Below are 12,753 nucleotides of genomic sequence, written 5' to 3' on the forward strand. Positions count from 1 at the left end.
TGGGCAATTATTCAGAGAAAAAAATGTGTCCGGGGGCGGTTATATCTATATTTAGGAAAACTAATGCAAAACTTCACAATAAAGTCTGATTGAATGATAAAAATGTTATGACGGAATGGAATTTTTATTTTTTCTATGTACGATAAAACCCTTAATATTGAGAACACATGAACGTCACACCCCCTCTAAATCGACATATTTTACAATCAAGCCAAAGGCAAAAAAAAATGCAAGAAACAGCGAAATATGAAGTAAAGGGTAAAAAAACTCAAACATCTACAATATGATGTATGTGATATATCACTAAGCTTTAGAACTTTCTTGTAAAAATCTCCTTCCACGTCTGTCCCTGACACCCACATTTCAGGCTGGCCGCTCTGGGAAAACTCTGTGGAAACACTTCCCACCCACACTGCTTGGTGCCTCGTCTGACCTGCTGTGACGTATACATTCTCACGCAGTTGCTTTTAGCTGCTGGCGTTACACAACAGTCTCTTTCCACTCTTTGTTGTCTCTCCTTCTCACTGACAACAAGCGCACCTTTTTACATACGTCTCATACGTATACGCCCTCGTGGAGCGTAGAGGTAGCAGCTGTGATGCTAGCGGAGTGGGACGAGTGGCAATACAAGGGAAAGAAGGTGTGAATCTGGTAACAAATGAAGGAAGAATTAATTCCCAAGAACAACAGCAGGGGGTCCATTGTCTGGCGGTAGTTTGGCTTCAAGTGGGAGTATGTCGAAAAGCGTTGTTACAAAAAACAGCATTATCGCTAATATTTGGCATCATTTGAAAAGTCACCCGCTTGAGAATGAAGAGTGCTTACTCCGCATGTCAACATCTCCATTCGGTGCCACACGCCCACACCATCAAAATGCAGAGGCAAACATTTCCAGATCAACACCATATGAAAAAAATGGTCAACAAAAGAAGTCGATAATGTCCGCATTAACCTCCCACATAGCGAAGGACAAACACTATACACTATTTGATTTCCTATTATGCAGCTAATTTTTATTTGACATTTATTGAAATATCTTGTGTGACTTCATGCACAAAAGTGCACTTTATTTGTTTTTAACTATTGTAGTGGCATTCTGTACAAAAAGTGCACTTTAATTTAGTGTTGTTTTGATATGTCATCTTAGTGACATCATGCACAAAAGTGCACTAATAGCTTGTTTTAAAATGTCTCTGACAATCTTGCACTTTCTGTTTTGGAAATGACATGAATGTTTGTGCCATTGCCTAATAACTGTTTAATAAATACAGTTTTGGTCAATTGACTTAGTTGTGATTTCCTTCAAAAATTAGCATATATTAATGCAGTATGAAGAAGAATGTTTTAATGTAGACACATAGAATCATCATACTGATGTGATTATATGCATCAAGTGTTAATTCAAGGCTAAGGCAAAATATCAAGATATATATCGTGTATCGCGATATGGCCTAAAAAATATCGAGATATTAAAAAAAAAAAAAGGGCATTTCGCCCAGACCTATTTGTACTTGTGTATAGTGACAATAAAAGGCATTATATTCTAATATAGAGGAACACTTAACAATGTCCCTTTTTAACATTGTCTTAATGAATCAGATTGCGGTTTAAAAAAATTTATTACACTGCATTTTATTTGGGCAGTAAAAAGTGCAGGGGGCAACAACAGCCTTTTGAAAAGGTGCAGGGCACATGTCCCCCCAGAACAATCCCAAATTATGTCCATGGGTACTACTATAGGTACAAATGAAAGTCATCCTTTGTTACTGGGCCAACTTTCTTTTTGTAACTCGGGTGGTTCAGCTCCCTGCCTTTATACACTTCAGCACGTGGACGCGAATGAGAGGCGAGCGTGCGGACCACTCTTGAACAGGCCTGGGCAATTATTTTGACTCGAGGGCCACATTTAGAGAAAAAATTTTATCTGGGGGCCGGTATATCTATTATTAGGAACACTAATACAAAACCTCACAATAATGTCTGATTGAATGCTAAAAACGTTATGACAGACCGCCTTAAAAAACATAATGGAATTTTACATTTTCTATGAACGATAAAACACTGAATATTGACAAAATATGAACGTCACACCCCCTTTCGATCGACATATTTTACAATCAAGTGAAACGCAACAAAAATGCAATAAACAGTGAAATATGAACCCAAAGGATACAAAATAAACCCACCTACAATCTGATACATCTGGTATATCACTAAGCTTTAGAACTTTGTTGTGAAAATCTCCTTCCGCGTCTGTGGAAACGCTTCCCACCCACACTGCTTGGTGGTTCGTCTGAGCTGCTGTGACGTAGATGACCATAGTAACTAATTAGATGGCCATAGTAACTGGTATATCATCCAAAAGCGCAGATTCCAACCATTGAAATACTTTGTACAGTTGAAGACTTACAGTCATTAGAAAATATTCCACTTTCCATCTTAAAGTTCTTAAAAAAATATATATTTGGGAATATCCGGCGGGCCAGATTGAAACGCTTAACGGGCCACATGTGACCCCCGGGCCTTAATTTCCCCAGATCTGTGTTAGAACATGCTAGTTTATGTTGGAAAATCTTTGTGGTTTAAGAGTGTAAGACATATTTATCTTGTCACCCAGAGGGTGACTGGATGCTTTGGCTTAATATGGATTATGCTGATAACAGTACAATTTTATATGGGTTTCAAAGCAACAGCATAGTGTGGTAGGCGAAACCTTCAGAAACCAATCCAATGCATACTCATTATCTCACAAAAGTGAGGACACCTCTTACATTTCAGCAATACTTTTATTGTATCTTCCTGAGAACCAGCATCCTCTGCAATCAACATTAGTTTTTGGTTCATTTATTTTGTCAGAGTTACACAAAAGCACAGTTTTGTACTTTAAAGGATGCTAGTTTTTAAGAAATTACCTTCTCAAGGTACAATATAATAGAAATAAAACTTTCATGTGTGTAACATCATGTGTAACCTTCAAGTGATTATTCCTGGGATGATCTCCTGCTGGCCCCACTATGGACTGGACTCTCACTATTATGTTGGATCCACTATGGACTGGACTCTCACAATATTGTGCTCGATTTACTCGACGTCCATTGCACCGGTCGCCCTGGGTGGAGGCGGGGTCCCACATCTACAATCCTCTCCAAGGTTTCTCATTGTCCCATTGGGTTGAGTTTTTTGTACAGTTGAAGACTTACGGTCATTAGAAAACATCACTGACATCATAATGGCAGCTACACCTTCCATCTTAAAGATCGAAAAAAAAAAAAAATATATATATATATAGGAATGTACGGCGGGCCAGATTCAAAAGCTTAACGGGCCGCATGTGGCCCCCGGGCCTTAATTTGCCCAGATCTGCTCTTGAAGTTGTCAGGAGGCTAGATTTACCAACGTCCACATGGCAAGTCCCCGTTACATTCACCCCCTCACGCTCATCCGGGTCACGGCACCACTTTAACCCAGGTGGTTTTTCCCATTTCTCATCGGGACGTGAACCACCTGGGTTACACCTTTACTCTTATTTTCTGAAATAAAGCTTCAGCTATACGTTTGATCTATAAGCTGTACAACCTTTTGTCCTGAATTTTAGCGCTCACAGGCTCTGTATCTTTATCTCTGGTGTGCATCGTTTGCGTCCTCACATCTTCAAGCCACTCCGCTAATTCCGTGAATGCTCACATTACCGTCTCCATTCAATTAATCACAAAGTCTTTAGTAGCCACAGGGTGCATGGTCTACAAAAGCAAATGACTGATTAGCGCCGGATCAAAAACATTAATATTACCAGCTGTGGTTGCAGGCTACATTTGAGGTATTGGTCAACATCCGGTATGTTTATCTACCTCTGCATGCACTTTCAAATGTGATCTGTGCTAGGCAGCTGTTTGAGTAGAAAAATGACATCCATTAGCTCTTTACCTGTGCAGGCGTGACACCTATCTCTATGTTGTGGTCCATGAGGACTCTGGAATCTCCCGCCATTCTCAACTGAAGCTGAACACCTGCAAAACACAAGACAATTAAAACATTTTTATCACACTGCCATCTGCCCAAACCACATATTCCTCTATTTTAATCCTTCACAATAAAACCAAACAATGCAGCAGAGAGTAAAGGTCAAGCATATGCAATACATACAGTTTACATACATTTAAAATCTACCACAGGGGTAGCCAAAGTGCTGTACAATGTGCAGGTTAAAAACCAGAACCGAGCAAACACAACACAACACAAACAAAACATGATAAAAAATAAAAAAATAAAATAAATAAAACATAAAAACAGGTTCACAGCAGATGTATAATGGGGCGCCATTGCAGGATGGATATTACTCATTGTTAATAGCCATGGAATAAAAGTATGTTTTTAAGAGAGATTTAAAAACAGGAAGAGAGGAGGCTTGTCTAACACTCAGAGGTAGGTCATTCCAGAGCTTGGGAGCAGCAGCGGTGAATGCTCTGTCACCTCTAAGCTTCAGGCTTGTGTCAGGGACCGACAATAGCAGCTGATCGGCTGATCTTAGGGATCGGGTGGGGCAGTAAGGCTGAAGGAGGTCGAAGAAATATGTTGGCGCGAGGTTGTTTAGACATTTAAAAGCAAATAGAAGGAGTTTAAAATTGATTCGATAACGCACAGGGAGCCAGTGAAGGGACGCTAATATAGGGGTGATGTGCTCACGTCTGCGGGTTTGTGTTAGCGGACGAGCAGCACAGTTCTGCACGAGCTGCAGGCTGTTGAGGGACTCCTGGCTAATGCCTACATACAGAGCATTGCAGTAGTCTAAACGATTCGAGATAAAGGCGTGGATTCATTTCTCGAGATCATGTCCTTTCGCTATTTGCCGTAATTGATAAAAGCTTTTTTGAACGACGCTGCTGATTTCCTTTTCGAATTTAAAATCTGAGTCGAACTTTACCCCCAGGTTTGTGACACAGTCGCTGAGATACGGGGTCAGAGTGCCGAGGTCAACGTTGGGAGAGGGAGAGCGACTTGGACCGAACAACATAACTTCTGTTTTGTCTTCATTTAGGCTCAGGAAGTTAGCTGAAAGCCAGGCTTTGATGTCGTGCAGGCAGTCAATGAGATGTTGAACCGTGTTATTTTGTGCCGTGGGAAAATAGATCTGGCAATCATCGGCATAAAATCGAAATGCAATACCGTACTTCCTAAAATTAAAACCAAGGGGGAGAAGGTCAAGCGTAAAAAACATTGGGGCAAGGATAGAGCCCTGGGGGACCCCGTGTGGTAAAGGAGCTGTGGAAGTCATAAAACTGTCTTTTTTTACACAGAAACTCCTGTCGGTTAGGTACAACCGGAACCAGTTGAGGGCGGCGCCCTTAATACCCACACAGTACTCAAGACGAGTGATTAAGAACATAATGGCATGGATGTGTTGAATTTCTAATAATTTCTACAACTCTTGTTTTTTTTTGTGACAAAGTGATTGGAGCACATACTTGTTGGTCACAAAAACATTCATGTAGTTTGCTGCTTTTGTGAATTTATTATGGGTCTACTGAAAAATCTGCTTGGTCAAAAGTCAATCAATCAATCAATCAATGTTTACTTATATAGCCCTAAATCACTAGTGTCTCAAAGGGCTGCACAAACCACCACATGCATCAATGTTAATATTTGGTTACATAGATAGATAGATAGTACTTTATTGATTCATTCAGGAGAGTTCCTTCAGGAAAATTAAAATGTCCCTTGGTAAGTTTCACTGCAATAAGGTGCTTATGGTAGCCATCCACAAGCTTCTGGTTGATTTTTTGACCACTCCTCTTGACAAAATTGCTGGAGTTCAGCTAAATGTGTTTGTTTTCTGGCATGGACTTGTTTCTTCAACATTGTCCACACGTTTAAGTCAGGACTTTGGGAAGGCCATTCTAAAACCTTAATGCCAGCCTGACTTAGCCATTACGTTACCACTTTTTACGTGTGTTTGTCCTGTTGGAACACCCAACTGATGAGTTTTGGTTGTCCTGAAGAATTTGGAGTTAATCCTCCTTTTTCATTGTCCCATTTACTCTTTATAAAGCACCAGTTCCTTTGGCGGAAAAACAGGCCCAGAGCATAATGCTACCACCACCATGCTTGGCGGTATTGATGGTGTTCCTGGGATTAAAGACCTCACCCTTTCTTCTCCAAACATATTGCTGGGTATTGTGTCCAAACAGCTCAATTTTGGATTCATCTGACATCACATAGACAAAGATAAGACCTTCTGGAGGAAAGTTCTGTGGTACATGCATTCCAACTCTGTAGGCAAATTGATGCCCCGCCTGTTATTTAACGGACCACAATTTATTAACCTGTCATTTTGTTAGTTGTATCTGACAGTAAACAAACTAGCGCGGAGTTAAAAGGGTTCTGCAAACTGTAATTATTAAGTATTAATGTGTTTTTGTTTCAGGCTTATTGGAATGTGTTGTAAGAAAACAAGCAGTTGTGATTATACTCTCGTGTTAAACTGACATAACAATAGACGACCAAATCGGCACCATCAGAGCCCTCATTTTTGCTGTAATTCTGTTAAACCATTTGAGTGCCACAAGAGCCAATTAATTTAAAAGGCCCCAGGGTGTTGTTGGAAAATCTGCTACTTTGAATGTAACAAAAAGACCAATATATTCCCGGCCAGTGCTCTGTAATCAAAAAAGCAAGATCGTTAAACGACTTCTTACGGGCACTCGCCGACCCCAACGCCATCTGACATTTCCTCGTCATCCGTCTTCAGTGTCAATCTATTTAATCATCGGTAAAGCCGAGGAAAAGCAGCGCGGAAGCAAGAGAGGAAAAAGTGAGAGGAACACATCACAAATCAGGCCCACACAGGAATGTAGTGTTGACATTGATAGGCCAAAGCAAAGGGCAGAGTGACGTGACGGGCATCTGAGCAGACAGACAGACAGAAGGACCGACGGACAGTATGTGCTGCAAGCACACAAAAAAACTTTTTTAAAAACATGAGGAGAGATTTTTATTTTATTTATTTTTTTATGTTACTACTCTTCATGAATAAAAATGATACCATTGAGATTAGTGAACTCCAGACCTGTATCAAACATCATCCAGGCTCTGATAGCGGTAGACTCAACAACCCTAAATGGGAAGTGTTAGAACAGGCCTGGGCAATTATTTTGACTCAAGGGCCACATTTAGAGAAAAAAAAAAATATTTTTAGGAACACTACTACAAAACCTCACAAAAATGTTTGATTGAATTCTAAAAACGTTATGACAGACCGCCTTAAAAACATAATGGAATTGTAAATTTTTCTATGAACGATAAAACACTGAATATTAACAAAATATGAACGTACGATCAGTGCCAGAGCTTGGTCCGCATTGCCGGCAGTAAGTCGAACACATTTCCAGTGAGGGTTGGACTCCGCCAAGGCTGTCCTTTGTCACCGATTCTGTTCATAACTTTTATGGACAGAATTTCTAGGCGCAGTCAAGGCGTTGAGGGGTTCCGGTTTGGTAACCGCAGGATTAGGTCTCTGCTTTTTGCAGATGATGTGGTCCTGATGGCTTCATCTGACCGGGATCTTCAGCTCTCGCTGGATCGGTTCGCAGCCGAGTGTGAAGCGACCGGAATGAGAATCAGCACCTCCAAGTCCGAGTCAATGGTTCTCGCCCGGAAAAGGGTGGAGTGCCATCTCCGGGTTGGGGAGGAGACCCTGCCCCAAGTGGAGGAGTTCAAGTACCTAGGAGTCTTGTTCACGAGTGAGGGAAGAGTGGATCGTGAGATCGACAGGCGGATCGGTGCGGCGTCTTCAGTAATGCGGACGTTGTACCGATCCGTTGTGGTGAAGAAGGAGTTGAGCCGGAAGGCAAAGCTCTCAATTTACCGGTCGATCTACGTTCCCACCCTCACCTATGGTCATGAGCTTTGGGTCATGACCGAAAGGATAAGATCACGGGTACAAGCGGCCGAAATGAGTTTCCTCCGCCGTGTGGCGGGGCTCTCCCTTAGAGATAGGGTGAGAAGCTCTGCCATCCGGGAGGAACTCAAAGTAAAGCCGCTGCTCCTTCACATCGAGAGGAGCCAGATGAGGTGGTTCGGGCATCTGGTCAGGATGCCACCCGAACGCCTCCCTAGGGAGGTGTTTAGGGCACGTCCAACCGGTAGGAGGCCACGGGGAAGACCCAGGACACGTTGGGAAGACTATGTCTCCCGGCTGGCCTGGGAACGCCTCGGGATCCCCCGGGAAGAGCTAGACGAAGTGGCTGGGGAGAGGGAAGTCTGGGTTTCCCTGCTTAGGCTGTTGCCCCCGCGACCCGACCTCGGATAAGCGGAAGATGATGGATGGATGAACGTCACACCCCCTTTCTATCAACACATTTTACAATCAAGTGAAGCGCAACAAAAATGCAACAAACAGTGAAATATGAACGTGAAGGGTACAAAATTAAACCCACCTACAATCTGATATAAATGGTACATCACTAAACTTTAGAACTTTGTTGTGAAAATCTCCTTTCGCGTCTGTGGAAACGCTTCCCACCCACTGAGCTTGGTGCCCCGTCTGAGCTGCTGTGACGTAGATTACCATAGTAACTAATTAGATGACCATAGTAACTAATTAGATTACCATAGTAACTGGTATATCATCCAAAAGTGCAGATTCCAACCATTGAAATACTTTGTACAGTTGAAGACTTACAGTCATTAGAAAACATTCCACTTTCCATCTTAAAGTTCTTAAAAAAAAAAAATATTTGGGAATGTCCGGCGGCCCAGATTGAAAAGCTTAACGGGCCACATGTGACCCCCAGGCTTTAATTTGCCTAGATCTGTGTTAGATCATGCTAGTTTATGTTGGAAAATCTTTGTGGTTTAAGAGTGTAAGACATATTTATCTTGTCACCCAGAGGGTGACTGGATGCTTTGGCTTAATATGGATTATGCTGATAACAGTACATTTTTATATGGGTTTTAAAGCAACAACATGGTGTGGTAGGCGAAACCTTCAGAAACCAATCCAATGCATACTCATTATCTCACAAAAGTGAGGACACCTCTTACATTTCAGCAATACTTTTATTGTATCTTCCTGAGAACCAGCATCCTCTGCAATCAACATTAGTTTTTGGTTCATTTATTTTGTCAGAGTTACACAAAAGCACAGTTTTGTACTTTAAAGGATGCTAGTTCTTAAAAAAATTACCTTCTTAAGGTACAATATAATAGAAATAAGACTTTCATGTGTGTAACATCATGTGTAACCTTCAAGTGATTATTCCTGGGATGATCTCCTGCTGGCCCAACTATGGACTGGACTCTCACTATTATGTTGGATCCACTATGGACTGGACTCTCTTAATATTGTGCTCGATCCACTCGACGTCCATTGCACCGGTCGCCCTGGGTGGAGGGGGGGTCCCACATCTGCTATCCTCTCCAAGGTTTCTCATTGTCCCATTGGGTTGAGTTTTTCCTTGCCCTGATGTGGGATCTGAATCGAGGATATCGTTGTGGCTTGTGCATCCCTTTGAGACACTCGTGATTTAAGGCTGTATAAATAAACATTGATTGATTGGTTCATCCTCCGCTCAAAAGACCTATCCTCGATCTTGACCTCATGGTAAACTACCGGCCCACCATCCCTTTATCTCAAAAATTCTCACAGTTAAATGAATATTTAACGTTAAACAATCTCTATGAACCCTTTCAGTCAGGTTTCGGGCAGGGTTTCATGTTGTTCCCATTGGGTTGACTTTTTTCTTGCCCTCGTGTGGGATATGAGCCGAGTGTGTTGTTGATTTTGCAGCCATTTGAGACATTTGTGATTAAGAACTATCTAAATATGTAAACTTATATAGTTAATTATATAAGTCCATCAATCCACAAAGCCTTTTGAAAAGCCATTCTAAAGTTTGGTTTCCATGATTCTCCAGCTGAAAATTCCTTTTGAAACAATCCTCTCCCGCCAGTCTTTCATTGCTTGGAACCTGCATTTGCTCCAAGACCTTCTTGATTGTAGCGTCATGTTCTTGGTGATTATTGCTATTTAACATCAGCATAGCCATTAGAGATGCTATTGTTGAAGTTAAAGTACCAGTGATTGTCACACACACACTAGGAGTGGCGAAATTACTCTCTGCATTTGACCCATCACCCTTGATCACTCCCTGGGAGGTGAGGGGAGCAGCGGGCAGCAGCCTGGGAATCTGGTGAGTTAACCCCCAATTCCAACCCTTTCTGAGTGCCAAGCAGGGAGGTCATGGGTCCCATTTTTATAGTCTTTGGTATGACTCAGCTGGGGTTTAAACTCACAACCTACTGATCTAAGGGTGGACATTCTAACCATTAGGCCACTGAGTAGGTATTAGAGACGTTATTTTTCTCACCTTTACTAAATGTCTCATTAGTGGGTGACATTGTTATCACCAGGAAATATGAGGTCACCTACCTGGGTTCCATTCTAGAGGCTAATCTTTCCTGTGATAAAATGGCAACCAAGGTAATCAAAAAGGTCAACCAACGAACAAGATTTCTCTACAGAATCTCCTCTCTGGTCAACAAAATCACCATGAAGATTCTAGCCGGAACTTTCATTCAACCCTTTTTCGATTACGCATGCACCTCCTGGTAACCCAGCATCTCAAATAAACTCAAAACAGAACAAGTTTCTAGACCTCCACCCCAGATCACACTTCACTCCTACCCACTTCTCCAAAGTGGGCTGGCTCAGGGTGGAGGACAGAGTAAAACAACTTGCACCGAGCCTAGTCTATAAAATCCGCTACACCTCCCTGATAACAAAGTACATGTCTAACTACTTCCAGAACGTAAATGACCGCCATAACCACAACACCAGGGGGAGCTCTACAAACCACGTTAAACCCAGATTCCGATCTAACAAAGGTCTTAACTCATTCTCCTTCTATGCCACATCAATGTGGAATGCACTCCCAACAGGTGTAAAAGAAAGTGCGTCTCTATGATAACTCTCTATGACTAGCCCCCTCCGTCCCTACCAAATCCCTCCTCGCCGGATTGTAAATAATCAAATGTACGTAAATACTTGTTCTTATGCTTTCTGAGCTCACTATGTTCACTGCCTGCTGTAAATATCCTACGAAGTCAGACCTACGCTGTTTCAATGTCCATTTCTCAGATGATAATATTGTTGACTGAAATATGCTGATAGCAACCCAACCTAAGCCCTTTCACATCCCAATCCCCGGATTGTAAATAATGTAAATAATTCAATGTACATACTATGATGATTAACTTGTGTGATGACTGTATTGTGCTGACAGTTTATATTTGTACCATGAATTGATTAAAGTGGACCCCAACAAACAAGTTGAAAAACTTATTCGGGTGTTACCATCAGTGGTTAATTGTACAGAATATGTACTGTCCAGTGCAATCTACTAATAAAAGTTTCAATCAATCATAATATGTATTTTAAGGCTTTCAAAATTAACAAGTTAACTCATGTGATTAATCACAACAATGTTTGCATTAATCATGTACACACTTATATTAAGCATGCAATTTATTTATTTCGGTCAGTGACCAGATCAATGCATACGTCAGTACAAAAATGTGTGGGGAGACTCCGACTGGTGTGCTGGCTCGCAAATTTCACTCCAAATTACAGCCTGAAAGAATTGCAGGTATAACTCAGGGTTTCCCCTAAACTGGCAAGATAGCTGGGTGGGGGTGTGGTCACTATGACATCATCAAATAAGTTGCTATGATAGGATTTTGAAACCAATCTGATTGTATTACCTAGTATTAACATATATTTTTTAATCATCTTGCCATATTTTCAACACGCTGTCACCACGTCCCCCACAACATAAACACAACAGAACAAATACCCAGAATCCCTTGCAGCACTAACGTTTCCGGGACGCTACAATATACATCCCCTGAACCTCCTCTCGTTCTCTCAGGGAGAGCATGTCCCAAATTCCAAGCTGCTGTTTTGAGGCATGTTAAAAAAAAAAAATGCACTTTGTGACTTCAATAATAAATATGGCCGTGCCATGTTGGCATTTTACTCAATAACTTGAGTTGATTTATTTTGGAAAACCTTGTTACATTTTTTAATGCATCACAACATAATTAGGCATAATAATGTGTTAATCCCACAATTGTATATATCGGTATCGGTTGATATCTGAATCGGTAATTAAGAGTTGGACAATATCGGATATCGGCAAAAAATCCATTATCGGACACCTCTAATGTTTTGCATTCTGTACAAATATTGGGGTCTTTTTTTTAAGTAAATTTTATTAAGCAAGCAAATAATCACCTTATTATTCCAAATTACAAAATTGTATTAAAACTAATCATTTGACATTCCTGGTGTTTTTATGTTTTGTGACACCATGGCCCTGATCTACTGAGATCCAAATACCAAGTGTTTAACGGTTTGTTTTAAGTAAAAAAGTGGTTAGTGCTATTTGTGGGCTGCTTGTGATCTACTATGTAAAACAATTGTGTACAATTGATAACAAGTGCAAAAATGGTGCAGTCTGCACTATTTAAATATGATTTATGTGTGCAGCTTATGATATCGGCTGTGCCCATGCAATGGAGACGTCCCACATTCATGACATCATATGCTCCAACATTCCAAACTGTGACGTTTTGTTATGCTATGCAAGAATCATCAGACAAACATAATATCAATGACCTTCTCTGGGCGATATGAAAGTGCGATCTGTACAGAAGAAGTTATTCTTAGCACGCTAAAGTTGCCCGCTGTGAAGTGCC

The 12,753-nt window shown here is 41.2% G+C and overlaps 1 protein-coding gene across 2 annotated transcripts in view; it reads right to left on the minus strand.

Moving 5' to 3' along the window:
- kcnj5 (potassium inwardly rectifying channel subfamily J member 5) overlaps positions 1-12,753 on the minus strand; it is an 83,964-nt gene that overhangs the window by 37,586 nt on the left and 33,625 nt on the right. For both annotated transcript variants that reach the window (XM_061878738.1, XM_061878737.1), the window contains exon 2: positions 3,925-4,007. In XM_061878738.1, the coding sequence (XP_061734722.1) occupies positions 3,925-3,987 (63 nt within the window). In that variant the 5' untranslated portion in view covers positions 3,988-4,007. The remainder of the gene's footprint in view (positions 1-3,924; positions 4,008-12,753) is intronic.

The sequence above is a fragment of the Nerophis ophidion genome, linkage group LG18 (genome assembly GCF_033978795.1).
Source record: "Nerophis ophidion isolate RoL-2023_Sa linkage group LG18, RoL_Noph_v1.0, whole genome shotgun sequence".
NCBI classification, from domain to species: Eukaryota; Metazoa; Chordata; class Actinopteri; order Syngnathiformes; family Syngnathidae; genus Nerophis; species Nerophis ophidion.